Source organism: Pygocentrus nattereri, chromosome 18 (genome assembly GCF_015220715.1).
Source record: "Pygocentrus nattereri isolate fPygNat1 chromosome 18, fPygNat1.pri, whole genome shotgun sequence".
Taxonomy (NCBI): Eukaryota; Metazoa; Chordata; class Actinopteri; order Characiformes; family Serrasalmidae; genus Pygocentrus; species Pygocentrus nattereri.
The window spans coordinates 10,592,321-10,617,045 of record NC_051228.1 but is presented as its reverse complement, the minus strand read 5'-3'; the positions used below and the strand labels follow the sequence as shown (position 1 = coordinate 10,617,045).

At 42.7% G+C, this 24,725-nt stretch overlaps 1 protein-coding gene across 3 annotated transcripts in view; it reads right to left on the bottom strand.

The window, feature by feature from the left end:
- The window catches only part of cntnap3 (contactin associated protein family member 3), a 212,306-nt gene that overhangs the window by 83,311 nt on the left and 104,270 nt on the right, over window positions 1-24,725 (bottom strand). For all 3 annotated transcript variants that reach the window (XM_017681680.2, XM_017681681.2, XM_017681682.2), the window contains 3 exons: window positions 13,116-13,377; window positions 10,089-10,232; window positions 6,328-6,499 (listed from right to left, as the gene is read on the bottom strand). In XM_017681680.2, the coding sequence (XP_017537169.2) occupies window positions 6,328-6,499; window positions 10,089-10,232; window positions 13,116-13,377 (578 nt within the window). The remainder of the gene's footprint in view (window positions 1-6,327; window positions 6,500-10,088; window positions 10,233-13,115; window positions 13,378-24,725) is intronic.

The window sequence follows — 24,725 nt, the reverse complement described above, 5'->3', positions numbered from 1 at the left end:
TACTTTTACTCAAGTGGAGGTCGAAAGGGAGGAACTTTTACTTTTACTGGAGTAATATTTTACCTTGACTATCTCTACTTTAACTCAAGTACATGATTTGTGTATGTCGTCCACCACTGGTACATGGTACCCAGTACTGTATTGGCACCATCTCCGTCTCCATCGGCTATAGATCAATCTTGATCAGATGATTTTTGGCTTAAAGATCTCTGCTGATTTTCTGTTTATTTACCTGATAGTGAAAGCTGATAATTACTTAATAACACATAATATGAGAGCCCTGCGATGGACTGGCGACCTGTCCAGGGTGTATCCTGCCTTCCGCCCGAAGACTGCTGGGATAGGCTCCAGCATCCCCCGTGACCCTGACGGAGAGGCGGCTTAGAAAATGGATGGATGGATGGACATAATATGAGAGCTAAATTTTGTTCTGTGTGCTGAAAGGAAACATTTTAATCAGTCTGGAAGTTTTTTTTTATAAGTTCTGACTCACACTAAGCTGCCTTTACATTAAGGGTCGCCAATCAATCATTAATTTCACCGACTGATGTTGTTGCTTTGCATTTCTTTCATTTTGACATGTTAATTTTTTTATACACACAAGCCAAAAGGAATGACAGATTTTGCAGCATGTAGTGGAGTAAAAAGTAAGATATTTGACTTTGAAATGTAGTGGAGTGAAAATGAAGTCACCCAAAGTGGAAATACTACCCGCTGCACCGTCGGAACCTCTGTAGCTGCAGCGGCCACTTCGGGAACAACAGTACTTTTTTTGATATCTTTTGTTTATTATCTGTCGTGTAACCTGACCAAAACTAAATATCATGACTGCTTCAACCAGCACCAGCATCTACCAACGCCAGAGCCTGCTACAGCTGAGAAATCAGCCACAATCTCTGCTTCCAAACAAACTGCGGGTAGAGCTAAGCCTGCTACGATCCACGGTGCTGTGTGAGCCTGCTGGCCGGAAGCGATGCGTGAGAAGGGCGGAAGTGAGGCAATTGAGCTGGGGTTAGCTAGGCTAATGGCTAACAGCAGACGAACAGCCGTTCCATCGCTTCTTTTCTCAAACGTTTGTTCCTTGGAGAATAAACTGGACTACCTCTGGATTCAGCGGGCTACCCAGCGTTTTTACGGAGATATGGATGACGAGCCCCACTCCGTTCAGCTCAACGGCCTGTTGCACCCTGAGCTGTGTGGTAAGACTCGAGGTAGGGGACTGTATGTTTACATCAACACTGAATGGTGTAAGAATGCAGTGCTAGTCTCCAGTCACTACTCACTGCTGGTGGAGTGGCCTTTTTATTTGCTAAGAGAGCTAAGTACGCTGTACATAGTGGCAGTAGGTCCCAGTGATAATGCCAACGCCGCACTGAATGAGCTGTACAGCGCTATCAGCGATCTGCAAAACACACACCTAGACGGACTGTTTATTGTTGCCGGAGATTTCAAACATGCTAATCTAAAAAGTCAGTACTCCCCAAATTTCACCAATATGTGGACTTTGCAACCTGGTGGGGGGCTAACGTGCTGGATCTTGTTTACACAAACATCCCCGGCATGTACAGGGCTGAACCCGCCCCCCACTATAGCTACTCAGACCACATCTCTGTGATGCTCATTCCAGCATACAGACCACTGATCAGATGTGCCAAACCAGACCAGAAGCAAGTGAGAACTTGGCCACCAGGAGCTATCTCTGCTCTTCAGGACTGTTTTGAGCACAGTGACTAGAAGATGTTCAGATAATCCATCAACCTGGAGGAGTATACAGAATCAGTGACTGGCTATATCAGCAAGTGCATTGATGATGTTATTGTCTCCAAACTCATCACTACACACCCCAACCAGATGCATGCTGCTGAGAACCTGTGACAAGGCTTTCAAGTCAGGGGATAAGGCAAGCCTTAGGATAGCTAGAGCCAAGCTTTCCCGGGCCACCAGAGAGGCAGAGTGTGCCTACTCAAAGAAAATCCGTAATCATTTTCAAAACACTGCTGACACACTGCGCATGTGGCAGGGCATCCAGGCCATCACCAACAACAAGTCACCTCCACCTGTTTGTGATGGTGATGCTTCCCTTCCAGATGTGAGATGTGCTTAATAACTTCTATTCTCGGTTTGAAGCACAGAATGGTGCGACAACGAAGAAAACCACACCTACTCCAAGTGAACAGGTTCTGTGTCTGTCCACAGCTGATGTGTGGAGAACTCTACACAGAGTCAACCCAAGAAAAACACCAGGACAGCATACCAGGCACAGTGCTCAGAGAATGCGCCGAACAGCTGGACATATTCACAGACATTTTCAACATCTCTCTAGCAAGTCCACCATCATCATTGATTCAATGCGGGGAAGACCAAAGAACTGGTGGTGGATTTCCACAGGCGCACACATCCCCCTCCAGCAGTGAACATCCAGGGAACGGACATTGAAAAAGTGGACTCCTATAAGTACCTGGGTGTGCACCTTAACTATAACTGGACTGGCCAGACAGCACTGCTGCACTTTACAGGAAAGGACAGAGCAGACTCTACCTGCTCAGGAGACTGAGGTCATTTGGAGTGCAGGGGCCACTCCTGAGGACCTTTTTTGACCTTTTTTGGCATCAGCCATCCTCTATGGAGTGGTCTGCTAGGGCGGCAGCATCTCCACTGCAGACAGGAAGAAACTGGACAAACTGATCAGGAGGGCTGGCTTGGTCCTAGGGACTCCTCTAGACCCAGTGCAGGAGGTGGGAGAAAGGAGGATGCTAAACAAGCTAGCATCCATGCTGGAGAACGACTCCCACCCCATGCATGAGACTCTGGCAGCACTGGGCAGTTCCTTCAGTGACCGGCTCCTTCACCCCAAGTGTGTGAAGGAGCGCTATCGCAGGTCCTTCCTTCCAGCTGCTGTGAGACTGTACAACCAGCACTGCTCCCAGTAGACCAGACACACATACAATATACACACATACAATATACACACATACAGAATGCGAACATTCTTCATTGTGCAATATGTTCCTAAGTGCAATACAGATTTCTATGCAACTCTTATTTTATTTTATTATTATCCTTATTTTCCTGTAAATAGTCTAGAGATTTAGCTTTAATTTTTATTATTTATAATGTTGATAAGGTTTATACCGTTTCCCATTTCTATTACTGAGTGCCTTACTCCTGTTACTCTGCTGCTGCTGTAATACTGTGAATTTCCCTGCTGTGGGACTAATAAAGGATTATTTTATCTTATCTTATCTTATCTTATCTTATCTTATCTTATCTTATCTTATCTTATCATATTCCTGTGCTGAAGAAGTCTCCAGTGTCCTGCCACAATGACTACCGTCCCATTGCACTCACTCCCATCATCATGAAGTACTTCAAGACGCTTGTTATGAGGCACATTAAAGACCAGCTTCCTCCTTCACTGGACCCACCTCAATTTGCATATCGCCCCAACCACTCAACAGACGACGCCATCTCCACCACACGCCACCTGGCTCTCACCCATCTGGACAATAAAGACACCTATGTCAGAATGCTGTTCATAGACTTCAGCTCAGCATTCAACACCATCATCCCTCAGCACCTGAATGGAAAACAGCCTGCTGGGTCTGAACGCCTCCCTCTGTAACTGGATCCTGGATTTCCTGACTGAGACCTCAGTTAGTCAGGATAGGTAATAACATCTCCAGCACCACCACACTGAGCACTGGTGCCCCTCAGGGCTGTGTGCTTAGTCCGCTGCTGTTTACTCTGCTGACTCATGACTGTACTGTACTGCAAAGTACAGCTCAAACCACATCATCAAGTTCGCTGATGACACGACTGTGGTGGGTCAGATCAGCAAGAATGATGAGTCAGCGTACAGAGAGGAGGTGCAGCGGCTAACAGACTGGTGCGGAACCAACAACCTGTCACTGAATGTGGACAAAACTAAGGAGATGGTTGTTGACTTCAGAAGAGTCCGAGGTGACCATCTGAACTGAACATCACTGGCTCTGCTGTAGAAATCGTCAGGAACACCAAATTCCTTGGTGTCCACAGAGAACCTCACTTGGTCCCTCAACACCAACTCCATAGCCAAGAGAGCCCAGGAGCACCTCTACTTCCTGAGGAGACTGAAGAAGGCTCATCTCACCCCTCCCATCCTCACCATGCTCTACACGGGGACTGTGGAGAGCTTCCTGAACAGCTGCATCGTCACTTGGTTTGGGAATTTAAGACCCTACAGCATATAGTGTGTAAGGGGGAGCGAGGAGGCGGACGCATACGCTGAGATAAGCAAGATTTATTATGGGTAAATCCAGGGTCATAGTCAAAGGGGTCCAAGGTCAAAGAGCCAACACGGATAGAACGAGGGTAAGACATGATAGACGGCAGAATACAACTGTTAACACAGACAAGCACATTCAACAGAGACCGGTACAATCATACAAAGACGGGCAAACACAAGGGGCAAACCCAGGGCTTAAATACACGGGACAATGAGGGACAGGTGAACACAATCGGGGCGGAGTTACCAAACCAAAACAAACGCACATGGACAGGACTGGGACACCAAAACAAAGAAGTGCATGGTGTGGGAGGAGCCAATCGTGACACAGTGCTGTGTAAACGTAGCCAAAGTGTCAAAGCACTTAATGACCAAAGGGGTACAGTGAGGTTATTTTCATTTTGTCTTTTCTTCATTTTGAAAAAGGCCTGTCAGTAAAATGACATAGTAGTCCACATTAATAGGTAAAACAGGTGTGCTTTATTCATGAACATGTTATGGAGTGTTTATTTAAGATGTTATGAATGTGTTATGTAGACACCTTTCAGGTAAATGTTACCAAAATGTCTCTACGATTGCCGTATGCTTGTTGAGTACTTATGAGTTTGCTGCAATAACAGTTTCATCATTTAACTTGTTGATTTTTGTGTCTGAAAATGCAATCAAGAGTTTAAGTTTTAACACAGGGTTTGTCCATGAGGCTCTAAGCAGAGGAACTTTTAGAATTGGGTGGCCAGGTTAGACTCCGAGACTTTGTTGGGGTGGTATGCTGCTAAGAAAAAACGAGAAAAGAAAATAGGGCTACTGTATTAAAATTCTGTAAAAATGTATGCCTTGGTTATTCTCTGTGCTGTTACGATAAGGTGTGTTTGATGTAAACAATCTAAACAAAATTCAAATGGCGGGGAAAAAATGCAAGTCATTTTACATGACATCACTTTATACAGCATCCATAAATCATTGAAATCCCCCAGAAGAACCTCCATTTTTGTTGATTTTCTTTTTCTCCATTTGAACATGGCAGCTGTCCTTTGCTCTACTGTGTGAAAATATCATGAATGGACCAATAGAAATGCTGCAAATCACTTTTAAAACATCTCTTTAGAATAACTTGCATTAACAGTTTTGAAAATATTGGGTTATTTTTTAGACAAAGATGATATTCCGCATCCTTAGCAGGTCACGACTGCTTCTAGTGACTGCTACCAAGTTCAATCTGATATGAAGCTGTGAGAAACTGTTTTTGTTGTTAATGTACAGTGCAGATATAAACTGGTTTAAACTAGCAGTGTGTGAGAGCAAGAGAAAAATGAGGATAAATTCCTCAAATGGAGAAATGGAGCCTGAACAGGGAGGCACTTTGTGAGCTAACACATCTATTACTGTGGGGAGTGTCAGTACGGTTATGTTCAAACTGCAGCATCCGCCAAACAATAACTTCAAATTTCACATGGGATGGTGTGTGGTGCCCGTCGCTGATTCTGGTTCTGCGCCAATTGCTTGGTCCAAGTAATCCATTTACCTTTCTTCAAAGCACACAACAAATAAATTGTAACTGTCGAGAAAGAACATCAACCCGAGAAAAGTTCCCATGGAACTTTTCAAAGGGAAAAGTTTGACGAGAAGGAAGAAAACAAGATGTATCTTCCGCTAGAGACAAGCTGAAAGATTTTTCTTTTCTCTGTCTCTCTTTTTTCTTTCTTTTTTTTTTTTGTTGTTACATTAGACCAGGGAAGCAGAGGCAGGAGATGTGATGACAGCACTTTCTGAACTGAGAGTGGAAAATGGATTGTGAATCTAGAACAAGGTGTAAAAATGGATTTATTTCTATTGATTGCACAGAAAAAAGTACAATTCATTAACACTGGCTTCCTCCCATGGCACACACTTCTGTGTCTTGCTCTCAGGCGGCCGCATAAATATTCAGTGCTAATGCTTCGCCTAATTAATGAAGCGCAACATCGTATTTGCATGATGAAGCTAAATACGTCTGTTTGCAGAGATGGAAAATATCAAGGATTGATAGGTTTCAGTGGAGCTCAGTGATGAACTGGTCGACGTACCTGTCTACGATTCCGCACATGTCCATTTGGAGGTCGCTGAAGTTTCCGACCAGCATCTGTTGCACCTTGATCAGATCCACTAAGTTGCTTTCCAAATGGATGAGCCGCATGCATCCTTGGAAAACGTTGAAGGGGTTCCTGCATCCACTGCCGTCTTCTGTGTTTGGACATCCTGTAGGCCAAATCAACCGAACCAGTCAGCAGGTTTCAAACAGCAGACAAGTTTCCTGGAGGAGAGGATGCACTGACAAAATGGTGAAAGATAAACAAGCCAGACGAACATTGTGTCAGTCTAACTACATACAGCTGCTGGGTTTTTTTTTAGATATAACAATAAACATGAGCTCAACTGTACAGTAACATATTATGCAGTAAGGGTGTAACGATTCATATATATATGTATATATATATTTCAGTTTTTCACATAATTTGAAGGACCTGTTGCCCTTTACATTGTGTGTAACAGAGCAAAAGAAACAGCCCAAAATGACTTGGAAAAATGTCTGATTCCTTTGACCTTTGACTACAGTATGATTTTCTTTCTCCTGTAAAGTTCTAATTTTGGAGATCCGACAACAGCGATATATATATATATATATATATATATATATATATATATATATATATATAATGTATAAACCTGTATCGTTAATACTCCCTTCAGTCTCTCATTTGCCATCTTTCTTGGAAACCTATGAAGCCCTGCTGGTGACATCCTGTATAAATAAAAATATGGCTTAGTAAGTCATGATTATGTTTCCAAATTTTATTAAGTCGAGGCCACGACTTAATTATGTCATTCCCATGGCTTAATAAGTCGTGGCCACGCATTATTTTTATTAAATAATAATATACTAAATAACTAAATATAATAAATGCAATCTCCAAGGCTCTGAAGAAACCACTGAATTCAATGATAAAAATGATGCGCTTGGGTGCAGCCTATCAGAGCGAGGCTGGCTCTACATGGCTTTACAAACTTTCATGCAACTTGTAAGTTCAACTCAACACATTCAGTTAATCCTCACGCTAGCAGTTGGTATTTTTTGAAACACTGTATTGTTCTTGCTATAAAGTCATCTACGAGGTGTAATTTACACATTTTGTTTTTTTGTCATTTTCCAGCCGTCATTGCCGTTCCTTTTCGTATTCCTACATATCCGTCACTGACCCATCTGTGTAGGGCTCTTTATTATGTTACAGAGTTTTTCCTTTTAACTGTCCAGTAAACAAGCATTTGTTTTGTTTTCTTGCTCAATGATCTGTTGAAATCAGTGGTCTGAAAGTACGCTGTAAAACCAGCCTAAAGGGGGTGGGACTTATGCTACGGACACATCCATATGCAAATGACTAGGCATTTAATAAATCAACTATAAATTGCAGGGGTCGAGATTTTTGGGGATTATTTTGTCACAGGGCTGCACGGCAGGTGTAATGATTTGAGCCAAATCAACATGTTTAGTTCATAATTAGAGATCCAAGGAAACAAAATATCAAAAGTCTTGAGCTCACTATTGAAAGTCTCATAGAATCTGAAAATATATGCATCATTCATGGATGAAATTAAGCTGCGCACCTGGTACTAATATTTTACAATAAATTAACATTAACATATTAACACATATTTAGGCACTCCTTATTGTTGCTGTATCTGCAGGTATCAAACATTTTCATTTGATGCATTTTTAATAATTTGACATCCCTTTTTGATAAATCTGTAATGCTCACTCGAGCCAGTCAGTTCATGAACATAACACAGCTGTGAATATCATTATATAGCAGTGTTTACTGGAGTAATCCTCAGTTTGTAAGTACCACCGCGATAATGGCAAGTTCCACTTCTGCAGTGCCTTCAGTGAGTGCGTTTACATGCATTTAATAATCTGATAACTGCAGAAAATCAGATTTTGTCTGTAATCTGATCAGCACGTTTACACGCACTTAAGTAATCAGATAATGGGGAACTCCAGGTCTGCATGAGTCCGGCAGTAATCGGATTTCTGCCTTGAAATCGTCCAGTAAACTCACAGATGAAGGCGTGACGTAAACACAATGTAAAACTCAAACTTCATGTTGCGGCTTTTTTTTTTAAACATTGCGCCACCTTACCTGGCAACATCATCTAGAAGATGAACGATATTTCAATCCTTTATTTTGTCAAGCATGTCGTCAGTTGTAGCATCGTTCCAAAAGTGCTTTGCTGTATCTCACAGCAACACTGCTTGTTTATTTCCTCTACCGCAGTCTTACAGTCTGAGAAATCCGAAAGAAATCTGAGAAAGAGCTTACATGCAAGCTAAGCTAAATTCCAGCTCTCTTTATCTGATTTATCCGATTTTTTAAATGGGATTTCTAAAGTGTCTACCCAGTTTATGCTGTTTTACATGACCATTAAAATAAACACATAACCGCATATGATTATGATGAATTATTGAGTGCATGTAAAAACACTCATTGTTTTGTTGGTGCCAAGTTACCACTACATAAATGCCTTAACTTTGAATGTATTTGAAGCTGGTCACAGGCATCCAAACAGCATACTCTTTATTTTGTTTGTATTTTGTTTCACTGTATAGTGATGGTGCCTCTTAGATGATTAGGTCTCTTTTACTTCATGTACACTTTTACTTCATATAAATGGAATTTGTAGCTACAAACATATGTACATTAGTGAGATCCGGCTTGTGTGTGTTCCCCTTTATTTCAGTGATGCTCACGAAAGAAACTTTAGTGTCAGTAGCTCCCTCTTGTGGAGAATGTTCACACTGTTAAACATGGCTTTGTAACTGAGGTTCCTTATGTGCTTTGAGTCATCTAGCACATCTAATTCAGTGCATTATAATGACCAGCGGATACCCAGTTTATCAATGTACCGGCTAAAAACAGCCACTTTGCTGAGAGCGTGAATTTAAAGTAATCGATTTTAATGAAGTATTCATGGCAGCTCTAAGCATCAATTTGGTAAACAATGACATTTACACAAGACACGTCTGGCGTCCAAAATGTGCTTCTTTACTTGTGCACAAGACCCAAGCAATGGAAGCTTATATCCCGTCGATTAGCATTAGAAAGTGTATTATCATTACACACTTGCCTTAAAACCTTCTAGCATCCAGCTGTTAAATAAGCTCAAACAGACTTCCGTGGACACTGCATGACATGCTGTTCCCTTATAAAAATACGCAAACATACACAGGATGAATGAAAACAACAGTAGTAACCATCTGGAAGCCTGAAGTTTTGTTGCACTCAGGCCCTCTCTGTATTAGGAATAAATCACCACAGGTCCCGATATAATGCAAGGGTGTTCACATGATTTAAAGGCTCACACTGGCAAATCTCATTTTGTATGTGATCCTCAACGGCGTGTGCTTTCGGCTGAGGGCGAAAAACGCGGCAAGACGCCAGAGACCAGAGCAGAGCATTGACATGATCCCCAGTGCAGCACCTAGACGCCGTTAGCGCACCCTCCAATTACTGAGCTAAAGGTAATTAAACCACATGCTCTCATATCTCTCTCTCTCTCTCTCTCTCGCTAGGAGCGCGACGAGTGGGAGAGACGCAGGGAGACCAATTCTCTCCCAAGCAGCCTGAGCCATGAATGAGTGGCTGTGTTTTCGAAGAACAGGAGGGCTGGGTGAGTGGGACGAGGCGGTCTGCAGTGGTGTGGCATTGATGGATTAATGCTAGGAACTCTGCTTTGTTAGAGGAAAGGGTTTTTTGGGGCCTGGAGGAAAGCTGTATATTGAGTTTTGCTGTACCTCCTAAAAAGATATGATGCCCCGGCATCACTGGAAAGGATGTGGTGGTTGTTGAGGCATCTGCTTTGTCCACAGCCAGGACAAGGCGACCTCGCCGAACGCTCAGTTCCACAGAATGCCACTGTCCATCATTCAGCCCCGAGCCTGTAACAGATGCATAAAGTTGTTGGTACTTTTTTTAGGCCAAGAAACATTACTAGCTCAATCAAATGCACAGTTTGTCCCAGATGTACCCAATCAGCCAAGAGACGTTTAGATCTGGTGTCTGCAGTTTGCTCCTTTATGTTCACCTTAGACCTACACAGCTAATGTGGCTATTATGTGATATATTATACAACTTAACTTAATATAACTTATACACTACCACTTAAATGACCACTCATTTGCCTCTTTCCTCAACCTTAAATAATTTTTCTTATGTGGGTTTTGACTCTACGATCTACTGAAATGGGCAAAAGTACTAAAACAGTATTAGTCCATTACAATTTAGCCTCATAGTTTTAGTGCAAAAGGAAAGAAACAAACTTAAAACATCAAATATATCTTGACTAATTGGCTATAGTTTAGGTAACAGGGAAAATGTGATGTTTTGCTAATTTATTTTATCAGTGACTTAGGTTTCATTTCAACTTTGGGGCGTAAACACTGCACATTCAACTCCATAATATAATATAATATAATATAATATAATATAATATAATATAATATAATATAATATAATATAATAATAGTGTTTATTCTAAATATTAGCATATCACCAGTAGTGTAAATCAAGTATTACCGTCTTTTTCTATGTAATTTGTACATGGCAGCTGCTCTTTACACTGAGGGAAACATTTAAGGATTAATAGAAATCCTGAAAGGTTGCTTGGATTACAATCTCTTTACATTAACTGTGATTAAAATTGAATGTATTTGCGTTCTCCTGTTATTTTGGAGAGAATTGTTTTGTTGGACAGTGACGATGTTATATGTGTACATTAAGAACATGGCAACATATAGTTATTCAATGCTTCAATATGAAAAATATTCATTAATATTTTACTTAAAGGCTGCCTATACAGGGACTTCATGAACTTGCATATCGCTGCTGTCGGAAGAAAACCTTCAAATGGACCAAATGAACCAAAAGAAACAACCCAAAATGACTTGGAAAGATGTCCGGTTCCATTGACTTGCATTAAAAGTACAGTATGCTTTTTCCTTCTCCTGTAAAGTTACCATTTTGGAGATACGAGGTTTTCTTCCGACAACAGCGATGTGACAGCGATATGCACTGAAAAACATTCTTATACATTCTTTATGCTTTATGTACTTAACATTGATGTGCGTCAGTGCTCTGCAACTCCAGGCTCTTCAATTTCTCAGCACATCATTGCCATTACTGCATTAAATAAAAGCCATATCGAGACCACAGACAGCCATAATAAATGACTTATTTTTATTTATATTTAAGTTTACACCAAGAATGGCAGTTAGTCTTGTAGATTAACAGACAATTTCTATAATGGTCTGTTACTTCAGCTAACGTTATTGGCCTTGACTTTGAGTTGGAAAAAAGTAATTCATCTTTTAATGCAACGCATTCTACATAGCATAGTGGCTCTTTGTGCTGTGTGTGCTACATGATTATGCATCTGATGTCTCAAGGATGCACTGAGAAGGAATAATTGGGCCAATTACTGGCATGACCCCTCCCCAGCACCCCCATGCACAATTAATCCTAGAAAGCACATTTAAGATCAGAGTTTCATAACAATTTGCCTGGAAGCTAAGCAGAGCTCATCAAAGTATTCAAGGTTATTTACGAAATAAGGTCAGCAAAGCTTAGGGCTGGGCGATAAAACGATAATTATCACAATATAACTTTTCCTCGAAAGAGCAATAAGAAAGGTTTTAAACATTTCAATATAATACACCATTCTCACACGTTCAGCGAAAGCCCTGTGGAGTTTTCTACTGCAAGGATAGTGACACTACTCTGCTGTCACCAGGAGAAGGTGCACTTCTGAGTTTGAACATGATTAGAGAGGGAGGGGGGCGATGAGTACAGTGGAGTTAAAGATTCGCTGTTTGAGTGGTGCGACCGGCGATCTGTTCTCTTGTGAGGAAGTTTGAGTGACGAGATAGGTGGCATAACTGTACTGTCCTAAAGTGAACTCTTTCCGTAAATCCTATTAAGCTTTAGCAGCATTAAATCACGTCTGCTCCTCACAACTAAAGCGCTGTTTAAGCTCTCAGTCATATTTTAGTATTGGTGCGTACCCAAGCAACGGAAGTGAAAGAAAAAAGCGGGTTCATGTGAGTTACAGCGCTGATGTGAACTAAACTGAGGAAGCTGTGAGGCATTGGAAAGCTGGAGAACGCTAGTTTTCCAGGTTAGCTGTTTTTTATAGTTGGCTAACTTGAAGCAGTGCTCCGTCACTCTCACTACACAGAAAACTGATGATACTGTAGATCAAACACAACACAAAAGCACCACTTTCAGTTTAAACACACCTAAAAGGAGGACTCGTTTGTCTGGTGTTGATATATTGCAGTTCACCCCTCAAACTACTACGACAGAATAGAGAGATCCAGTCATCTGCTAGCTGGCGTTTGAATACAGTGATGTGCTCTGACATGGCTGTATTAGGACAGATGGCACTAAGATGGTGTGAGCCAGCTAATACTTGCTGTTCGTACTAATCTGACGTTGTTGAGAAACTTAACAGTTTAGCACTGTTGTTGGCCACTTGTTTAGCTGCTTTTCCAGCTGATAAAAACAGCTGACCAGACAATTTCTCCCACTGTCCCATGACCGATTTGTGAAATGTTCCAATGTTTGGTGAGTGTTTATAAAGGATACTTTAAAACAGCAATGAATCACCAGGACCAAAAATCAGCCTTCAAACTTTAAATAAATCACAATGACATAGTGATATGTGTCGATATCGAACAATTTTGTTTATTGTGATAACATTTTTGGCCATATTGCCCAGCTCTAGCAAAGCTACCATTCATTTCACTTAAAAGAAGAGATCTGACCTGCTGTGATGTCCACCATGACCCTCCCGGCCTTGTGGATCTGCAGCCGCGTCTTGGCCTCACTCAGGTAAAGCCACAGCGCTCCCGCCTGATGCTGGAGATCAAAGGTCATCAACAGGCCCACCTTGTTCCATGTCCGAAACTGCAGGCTGACTGACACGCTGTCTCGTGACACGGCCCAAGGCAGCCGCAAGAAGCTCTCCGGACTGGCAAAGGTCACCGGCACATCAACAGCCTCGGAGCATATGAACGTTATGTTCCCCTGCGAAAGAGTCAAAAGTGCTTAAACCGTGAAAGACAAAATCCATCTTATTTCCAGCTCATCCAAGCTTGCAAGTCATTATTCATGCAAACAGATTTCTGAAAGTAAATTACTCAGGATGTGAGTTATGATGTTTGCCTTGTAAATTATGCATTGGGCTCCCCCACACTGAGTCTGGGCTGATTAAGACCATGATTAACAGAATTTGTAATTGCCTTAACCTCTAATTCCCCAGCGAACAGAACTAACACAGAAAAACAAGCAGTGGTGTAATGTAACTATGCTCCATATTAGACTATGCAGTAGATGATTCAAAGAAACAAACACAGTGGATAATGATATTTAGTGATAAAGAACTCTGTTAATGTAACAAGCATCATACTTTATTCTGACAAAATACAGCAACAAACAGATTAAATTAAAAAGCCATTCAGGCTGGAATTTTAAATACGCTAAGTGATATTTGTCACTGCTGCTGGTGCCAGTTGTTTCCATTCTGTTGAGATGGAGAGTCTGTGCAAAGTGTTAGAGCTACTTGGCCATCCATTCCAGCGAGATGGCTGTGCAAGCGACCACAGAAACCCACAAATGGGAAATATTTTCTCCATTAAAATAAATCAGATTAAAACTCAGAGAGAGGAAACTAACAACCAAGCAAAAGCTAACCTAAGGATAACTGAGCTTTCAAGCAAGCTCTGTCTGCCTGTCGTCTGTCCATCTGTTTGGTCAGTTGTCCACACCAGCATTCCTTGGATACATGTGCAGCAGTAGAGCGTCCCTTGGAACTTGAAGTGATCACAAATAGACTTGCCTACAATTATGCAAAAGTTTGGGCACCCTTGATCAAATTACAGGTTTTGCAGATTTGACTGTTTTGATGAAGTTCAGTTATGTGAATTTTAATGCACACTTTCTTCTGTGTATTTGCTGAATTTAACGTATTGGAGGAAAAGTAAAACATACAAGATGGCCTGTGCAAAAGTCACATTTTATTTTTTATGCTCATTTTTTTTTACAGTGTGTTAAACTAAATACATAGACAGAAATAAAATAAATAAATACTTGCACAATATTGCCAAATTAAGCTCTCTGTGGAGATCTTGTTAACATATTTTCATTTAAAATGTCAACAATATTTGTAATTTGAGTAAGGCATTGAAACAATTGCAAATGACTGTGATTTCTAATACTATATGCATATGACTTACTACTAGCCATAAAAATGAAAAAAGGTTGCATAGCCAAAAGAGTAGCAGTTCATTATTTACAGATAACATAATGTCAAACCACACAAGCTGGTCTAACTGAGGCTCCAGTTTGCTAAGGTTTTTTTGTTAGCTATTAGCCTGAACAAAATATAAGTGCTGAACTAAAACTTTGGACTTGGTTCTGCAATTTTCTTTCTAGCCATATTAGCTCCACTGACATTAGTGTGGTTTTATTTATTTATTTATTTTACATGACAAGTTTCAAACTTCTCTTTATCTATTACCGTTAACCAGGCTGTTTTTGTTATTATGTCTTCAACACTGATGTATGCAAAAGAGAGCTGTTCTAATGGGCTCTTCCGCAATGTTCAAGGTAGCTGAAACACTTCAGCGTGAATGGGATTGACTAAACAGCTGTAGGCTGAATGTGCTGTTTCTTGTGACATTCATCAAAGTTGCATAAATAAAAGTGCAGATTTGAAACTGTAACTACCCTGGATCTGATTCATGAAATACGCTGTGGTAACAAGCAAAGACTTGAGCGCAAATGATGAATCAGCTTCAGTGTTCAATGACTGAAGAGGATAAAATGTAGTAACGACAGTAAATTAATGTGATGATGTATGGTTTGGAGACTGTGGCTCTGTCTAAAAGACAGGAGGCTGAGCTGGAGGTGGCGGAGATGAAGATGCTGAGATTTTCGTTGGGAGTGACAAGGATGGACGAGATTAGAAATGAGCAGATCAGAGGGACAGTGATGGTGGATCAGTTTGGAGATGAAGCCAGAGAGGCCAGGTTGAGATGGTTTGGACATGTGTTGAGGAGGAATAGTGGATATATTGGTCAAAGAATGTTGGAGATGGAGCTGCCGGGTAGAAGGAGAAGAGGTAGACTTCAGAGAAGGTTTATGGATGTAGTGAAGGTGTACATGGAGATGGTTGGGTAAAAGTAAGAAGAGGCAGTGGATAGGGCAAGATGGAGGCAGATGATCCGCTGTGGTGACCCCTAAAGGGAGCAGCCAAAAGAAGAAGAAGAAGAAGAAGAAGTGTCATGCATCCCTCAGGTTCAGAGCGACTAGCCACTAGCGACTCCATTTCCTAGAATCCCGAGGAGGAGTCACATGATTCTCAGCTGGTCTCGTATGATTATCTTACTATAAAGCCTGGGCTTTTAGACTAGTTCAGTGCAAGGTATTGCTACTTGTTCCAAGAACTACTGAGGATTATTCTTCAGATTATTTTCATTTTTCCAGTTCTGACTCTGTTTTGCTACACTATATTGCCAAAAGTATTCGCTCGTCTGCCTTCACACGCTTATGAACTTGAGTTACATCCCATTCTTAATCCATAGGATTTAATATGATGCAGCTATAACAGCTTCAACTCTTCTGTGAAGGCTTTCCACAAGGTTTAGGAGTGTGTTTATGTGAATTTTTGACTATTCTTCCAGAAGCAAATTTGTGAAGGCTTCGCTCGCAGTCTCCGCTCTAATTCATGCCAAAGGTGTTCTATCGGGTTGAGGTAAGGACTCTGTCCAGGCCAGTCAAGCTCTTCTCCACCAAACTCACTCATCCGTGTCTTTATGGACCTTGCTTTGTACACTGGTGCGCAGTCATGTTTGAACAGGAAGGGGCTGTCCCCGAACTGTTCCCACAAAGTTGGGAGCATGAAATTGTCCAAAATCTCTTGGTCTGCTGAAGCATTAAGAATTCCTTTCACTAGAACTAAAGGGCAGAGCCCAACTCCTGAAAAACAACCGCACACCATACAGATTCAGATTCCTTTATTGATCCCAGGGGGAAATTGCAGTTGTTACAGTTGCAGCCATTTATGTAATAATAATTACAGTAATAATTTAAGACAATATAGAGAATTTACAGTATGTACACCAGATTTAAGTACTCAAGAATACAGTAGGGTGGTGGTGATTTTGATAGTAATATGAAACATCAGGTATAGAGCAATTACAATTATTTAAATTATTTAAATTAAGTTAGTGTCCCTCTTGAATTATTGCACACACAATTGTTGTTATTGCACATATGAACAGTTTGGTATTGAGTTTTGTGAATCACACACTGAGGGAGGAGTTATGGAGTTTGATGGCCACAGGTAAGAATGACTTCCTGTGGCGCTCTGTGGTGCATTTTGGTACGATGAGTCTTGAGCTGAATGAGCTCTTGTCTCATCACCGTATCGTAGAGTGGGTGGGAGCCATTGTTCATAATGGCCTGCAGTTTAGACAGCGTCCTCCTCTCCGACACTGCCTTCAGCGAGTCCACACTCACAACATCACCAGCCTTGCGGATCAATTTGTTGAGTCTGTTGGCATCTGCCACCCTCAGCCTGCTTCCCCAGCATGCAACAGCATAGAGGATAGCACTCGCCACCACAGACTCATAGAAGATCCTGAGCATAGTCCGGCAGATGTTGAAGGATCTCAGGCGCCTCAGAAAATAGAGACGACTTTGGCCCTTCCTGTAGAGGGCGTCAGTGTTCTTAGCCCAGTCCAGTTTATTGTCAATATACACACCCAGATATTTGTAATCATCCACAGTGTCCACACTGACCCCGCTGATGGACACAGGGGTCACCGATGCCTTGTCCCTCCTCAGGTCCACCACCAGTTCCTTTGTCTTTGTCACATTGAGCTGCAGGTGGTCCTTCACCGTTGCCCTGTACTCATCCTCTTCACCCTTGCTGATACATCCAACTATTGCAGAGTCATCAGAAAACTTCTGAAGGTGGCAAGTCTCTGTGCAGTAGCTGACGTCCGTGGTGTAGAGGGTGAAGAGGAAGGGGGAGAGGACAGTACCTTGTGGGACTCCAGTGTTGCTGACTACTCTGTCCGACACACAGTGCTGCAGGCGTACATACTGTGGTCTGCCGGTCAGATAGTCAACAATCCAGGACACAAGGGGGGCATCTACCTGCATCACTGTGAGCTTATCGCCCAGAAGAGCGGGCCAGACGGTGTTAAATGCGCTGGAGAAGTCAAAAAACATGACCCTAACAGAGCTGGCTGGCTTATCCAGGTGAGCATAAACTCTGTTGAGCAGGTAGATAATGGCGTCTTCAACTCCCATGCGGGGCTGATAGGCAAACTGGAGGGGATCTAGAAAAGGCTGGACTATGGGTTGGAGCTGATCCAAGACGAGCCTCTCCATGGTCTTCATGACACGAGACGTCAGTGCCACTGGCCTGTAGTCCTTGGCGTCACTGGGTCGTGGCGTCTTTGGGACAGGAACAATGCAAGATGTCTTCCACATCATGGGGACCCTCTGGAGACTCAGGCTCAGGTTGAAGACACGTTGAAGTACTCCACAAAGTTGGGTAGCACAGGCTTTAACACTAGAAGTCCCAGAGATTTCAACCTACCCCCTGAAGTCCTGAAAGTGGGTCAAAAGACCCTTAGTCCAAACTGATGACTCTGATGGCTCCAATTAGCATCCTTTCATTTGTAAATGTGGCCATTACCTGAGGAATCTGCAGGGGGACCCACAGCCTGCCTACACACAAACACCTCTCATCCCCCTCTGCCCAAATTCTACAGACAGGCCTGAGTGAGCTTGTTTCAAGAAACATACAGGCAGCAAGATTTTTCACAGGAAAAAAAATCTTACAAAATCAATAGACACATTGCAATTTACATGTATGTATTTCTTACTTTATATACTTGAATTCTATTTACTTCATATCTTAGTCCTTAGTCAAAAACATGAAAAATATTTCTCATTCTCATTCCTTTCTTTTTATTTTCTTTTTGTCGTCCAATACGTTTTTTTATTACTCAACATATTTTATGCTCACATATTCTTTCCCCTTTTGTTCTTTTCTTTTTCTTTTCTTCACAAAAAAATACAAGGTTTTGTCTATTCATTCTTTTAATTTTTTAATTTTACCCTTTTCTTCACCTGCTTTTTCTTCTCCTGCTCTTCCCTTCCATTTCCTTCTTTCTTTTTTCTACATTGTTACATGTATGTATATATGAATATTATTTGAAAACTGTTTGACCATGCTGGCTAGCAAAATACAGAAACATAGATTAGCTGGGCGTAGGTTGAATAGTGTGTTACCTGCAAGCCTATGCATGCCAAAAGAGGACTGATAGTGTTCTAATGGTTAGGTAGAAGGAAGGGGCATGTCCTGAGCATGGTGGCATGGTGGTGCACATTTTGAACAAATTAAAGTTGATTTAAATTAAAGTTCATCTTTTTTTTTCAATTGGTTTGGCTCATTTCTTGATACCGAGGTGACATTCTCAAAACACCATGTGAAACACAGCTCAAGAGACTTTTTTGGGCATTTTGAGGGAACTGACAATTTGTATAAAACACACATTTTGTTTTGAAGCATACATAAAGTGTATGGGGGAAGATGTGACCTTTCGCTGCTGATCTGTGATGTTGTGCTGCATTATACAGATCATTTAGGCAAATGTACATATAGTTTGCAAAACATACAATCTGTTTCAAGAAATATGCAAAAGTTTTTTTAAAAGATGTGGAAGAAGTGGGTTCAAAATGACAGTTTAGAAAAAGAAAACAAATTAATTGTGTTGATCCACCTCAACCTCTTGCAAAAGGGTGTGAGCAAAAGAATGTAAGTTACTCCTGAGTGTCTGTCCACCCCGCAGCTGCATTGTTGTGCAGGGGACATGCATAAGGTTGCTAACACCTTAGCAAATTTACATGCAGCCTTTTGTGCTGTGGGGGATAAATAAGTGACTGCTTCACCTATTTTGTTCACAAGAAACAAAATGCAGAGAAGGTTCACCACTCAACAGGCATTGGAACGGATCCTGAGTAACACCAACCCTTGTGACTCAGATGGAGAAGACATAGTCCTTCAACCAGATTCGGACTCTGAGCTGTCTTCAGGTTAGATTTCTCAAATTACATATTTCCATTTTCTGACTATCTTTTTTATTTAGAACCAAAACAAAATGTTAATTTTTAATTATTTATCTTGCAGATGAGGAGACTCGGTTGGCGAGTGAGCCGACAGAGACCGCAAAAGATGGTACAGTGTGGCGTGAAGAACAAGTGGGGAAACGTCTCCATTTCACCCCAATAGAACCGTACCCTACAGATGGAGAGCCAAGAGCTAGTGTCCGGAGTCGCCTTCAGAGCTTCCTCTGTTTTATCACTCTTGATGTAGCATCAAGCATAGCTTCGTAGCATTCAAGAATGGACGACACAACATGCACGTCACACGGAGCAGGTGGATTGGTTCATGGATCTCCCAGAACTAATGGCATTTATTTCAGTCATTATCATGTTGGGGGTGACCAAGGTTCCACCACTACGTGACAGCTGGTCAGCAAACCTTGCAAACCCAAGGATCATTGCAACTATGGCCCGAAACCGCTTCCAAGACATCATGCAACACCTACGCTTTGATGACATGTTCACACGCAGTGAGCGAGCGGAGACCGATAAGTTTGCTGCAATCTCTGATGTGTGGAGATCATTTGTCATCAACTGCATCGCAGCCTACAACCCTGGTCGACACATCACTATTGATGAACAGCTTTTCCCGTCAAAGACTCGCTGCTGTTTTCTGCAATACAGTGCAACAAAACCAGACAAGTTTGGTATTAAGTTTTGGGTGGCTTGCGACTTGAAATCAAATACATCTGTAATGTCCTCCCATATCTTGGCAAAGACCCCAGTCGTCCCAACGGGGAGAGACTGTCCGAGACTGTAGTGATGAGGCTGATGGAACCATTCATGGACAAGGGCAGAACTGTAACCACGGACAATTTCTTTACATCACTCTCACTTGCACAACGACTGCTTAGCCGGAAAACCACTATCCTCGGCACAGTCAACAAGAGTCGCCAGGAAATTCCTCAATCCGCTAGACAGATGGACCGCACTGAATTCACCACTCAGGTGTTTTCAACCACTGGTGCAACACTGACAGTGTATGCACCCAAATGGAAGAAGGTCGTCTACATTCTCAGCGGCATGCACAGTGTGGTTGAGACTGAGGATACCACCAAAAGGAAGCCAACACGGTCACACAATAAAACACAAAGTGTGGGGTGGATGTAATGGACCAAATGCGGGAGTACAGCGTGCGTGCAGGAACACGGAGATGGCCAGTCGCCTTGTTCTACAACATGACACTAAATGCGCATGTGCTTTATCAGTCATGCACTTGGGTGCAGGAGAGACGGGTGGACTTCCTGGTTGAGCTTGCAAAAGAGTTGGGTGACTCTCATGTGAGTGAGAAGAAGGCACGCAAGGAGAACCTGCTTCGGCAACAACCTTCCACACCCAGCCCTGGCAAAAGGGCGAAGTGTCAGGTCAACCATCGATGCACAAACAATTGTGCAACTGTGAGATGTGTCAACTGCTATAAATGCACGTGTGGCAAATGTACCAGGGACAAACCCTGGCAGTGCCAGGTATGTTCTGACAGTGCAGACAGACTGCTGAGTGAGTGCTGAAATGCTAGCCACACAAAGAAATGCCACTCACACACACACGCAGCCCTCCACTGCAGACTATTGTAAATATGTGTGGAATTGTTCTATTCCTTGTATTATTTTTATAACAAAAATAAAAAGCATGGAAACAAATAAGAGTTGTTCTTAAATTTTTCACGCTGAAATTTCAGTCCTCTTGACACAAATGCTTCTGGTCATTACTCACAGCTGTACCTTGCTGTAAAATTTCTAATTCTCTATTTAAAATAAAAAAATAAATAATTCAAAGTTTGCTTTTTTACTCAAATAAAACTAAACTAAATACAAAATGTATAATCTTTATATTATCAAATACAATAAACTGAATAGAACTAACTAGAAACTAAATAGCTAAACTCAATGGCAAACAACAACCCCCTGTGGGTCGCCAGTAATGGCCTTATTTACAGAACAAAAGACGGTGATTATAGGATGTTAGCTAAAATACTTCAGGTCACTCGACCCGTCTCTGGGTTCCAGAGGTAGAAATGTTAAATTACCCCTCTCTGGGACTTCTAGTGTTAAGCACCCTGTTTGGAACCCCATCAGGGCCTGCAGCCTTGTTTGTGTGGAGTCTCTTCAGTTGTCTTCTCACCTGGTCAGCAGTGAGACACACTGTAGAGGAGGTGGGTGGGGGAGGGATGGAGGTGTGAGATGGGCTATCACACGAGGGGGGCAGGCTATCAGGAGGGGGAGGGGGGATGAGTGGTATGGTCTGCTGAGGACTGGCAGCAGAGGAGTCAGGCTGGGGGGGGACAGAGCCTGCCGTGTCAAATCTGTTAAAGAACAGATTTAGCTTGTTGGCCCTGTCCACACTGACCTTTACTCCTCTGTTGTTGTTGGACCTGAAGCTGGTGATGGTCCTCATCCCATTCCAGACCTCCCTCATGTTGTTCTGCTGGAGTTTCCACTCCAGCTTCCTCCTGTACTTGTTCTTCGCCTCCTTGATAGCTGTCCTCAGTTCCCTCTGGATCGTTCTCACCTCCACCCTATCTCCAGCTCTGAAGGCCCTCTTCTTCTTGTTGAGGAGAGCCTTAATGTCCTTTGTTACCCACGGCTTGTTGTTTGGGTAACATTTAACAGTCCTGGTTGGGACAGTGGAGTCCACACAGAAGTTAATGTAGTCTGTGATGCACTCTGTGAGCCCGTCGATGTCCTCTCCGTGCGGCTCACAGAGTGCAGACCAATCAGTAGCCTCGAAGCAATCCTGCAGTGCCTCGTAATTCTCCACAGACCATCTACTCACTATCCGCTTTGTCACAGGCTGACTCTTCACCAGCGGCACATAACAGGAGCTGAGGTGAACCAAACTGTGGTCTGACCTACCCAGCGGGGGAAGGGGGGAGCAGCTGTATGCGTCCTTAACATTAGCATACAGCAGGTCCAGTGTTCTTTCCTCTCTGGTGGGACAGTCCACATACTGCGTGAAGTGTGGTAGTGCCTTGGCCATAGCGGCATGGTTAAAGTCACCTGATATGGCGATAAAGGCACTCGGGTGTTGCGTCTGGAGATGTGCTGTTGTTGAATAAATGACGTCACTTGCCGACGTCGGGTTGGCAGAGGGGGGAATGTAGACAGTCACGATGATGGCATGTGAATACTCGCGTGGTAAATAATATGGCCTGAGTCCGACAGCCAACAACTCAATGTCCGGGCAACAGGTACGTTCCTTGATGGTAATGTGACCAGGGTTACACCAGCGGTTATTAACTAGCACCGCGAGCCCACCTCCTTTGCGCTTACCGCTCTCGGTGCAGCCCCGGTCGGCCCGAACAGTCTGGAAGCCATCGATGGAAACATGGTCATCCGGGATGTCCTGGTGTAGCCATGTCTCCGAAAAGTACATTATACTACACTCCCGGTACTCCCTCTGACTCCTGGCTAGTGCTGTCAGCTCGTCCATCTTATTCGCCAGCGACCTCACGTTGCCCATGATGACGGAGGGGAGACGCGGCTTATATCCCTTCTTCTCCATAAGCCTCCGCCGTCTCTCCCTCGCTTTCCCCGTGCGCTGGTTAATTCCCCCTCTGCAACCCCTGTGCGTCCGTCTCCAAAGCTCTTCAGGGATGTTCTTTGTCCTGGTTGCCATGCCGACCGGCTGCAGCGCGATCAGCTGATCCCGGGTGTAAACAAAGCGGCCATGCTGCATCGCCGCGGCAGACACGGGGAGTGAGTGAAAGTAGCGCTTTCACGGCGAAAAAACAGACCAAAACACTCTCTACTCGCATGTTTCGAGAGGGCACAGCTTCCCTAAATTGCCTCGTCAAATAAATAAACTATTACAAAGGTAAAGAAAAGTTACGAGCAAAAACGAGAGAACATGAACGGGAGCTACTGTAACAGGCAGCATGCACGTTCGCGCATGCGCACTGAATCCCCCCTCCACCAAAATTTACACTCACAATGCAGACAAGTACTGTTCTCCTGGCAACTGCCAAAACCAGACTAGTCCATTGGATTTCCAGACGGAGAGGCATGATTCGTCACTTTACTGCTCTAGAGCCCCATGGCGGCACTTTACACCACTGCATACTACACTTTGCATTGAGCTTGGTGATGTAAGGCTTGGATGCAGCTGCTCAGCCATGGAAACTCTCCATTCCATGAAGCTCTCTATGCTGTTTTTGAGCTAATCTGAAGGCCACACAAAGTTTGGAGGTCTGTAGCGACTGACTCTGCAGAAAGTTGGTGACCTCTGTGCATTATACGCCTCAGCATCTGCTGACCCCACTCTGTCATTTTACGTGGCCTACCACTTCGTGGCTGAGTTGCTGTCGTTCCCAATCGCTTCCACTTTGTTATAATACCGCTGACAGTTGACTGTGGAATATTTAGCAGTGAGGAAATTTCACGACTGGACTTGTTGCACAGGTAGCATCCAATCATGGTACCACCCTGGAATTCACTGAGCTCCTGAGAGTGACCACAAATGTTTGTTGAAGCAGTCTGCATGCCTAGATGCTTGACTTTATACACTTGTGGCCATGGAAGTGATTGGAACACCTGAATTAAATGATTTGGAAATAAAGTGTATTTTGTCCTTTGCCCTTTGGACTCTTTGTCTGCCAGGTTGTGTGTGTTTTGTCTTTTTTGGATTCAACCTTTGCCTGTTATCTGACTAAGTGTTTGGACCACGATTCTAACATTAAAGCCTCACTTTCTCTTTTTACCCATGAGTATCTGAGTTATTCTGCCTCGTTACATTAAACACTGTCTTTTTGCCATTTATGAGCAGCTTCTGCATTGGCTGTCTTTTGTATTGTTCATTTTTCAAGGTGGGGTCAGTTGTATAAAACAAAAGCACAGTGTATTTTGTTTTTAAATAGAACACAGAAAAATTGCATTTTTGTAAAATTGTTTATTCTAATGTGAATAAAAATGGTTTATTTTGCAAAATTGTTTATTAATAATTACTAATAATAATTAACTAATGTGCATGAAAAATAAGTACATCCACTTTTTTACTGGACTGCCATGTGCATACATTTTTAGTATTATTGTTGTTTTAGATTTTTAATGATTAGTATAGCAAATAATACTGATAATAATTTGGTCAAGCATTTTTTCATGTGCCCTGCGATGGACTGGCGACCTGTCCAGGGTGTGTCCTGCCTTCCGCCCGAAGACTGCTGGGATAGGCTCCAGCACCCCCCCCCCGTGACCCTG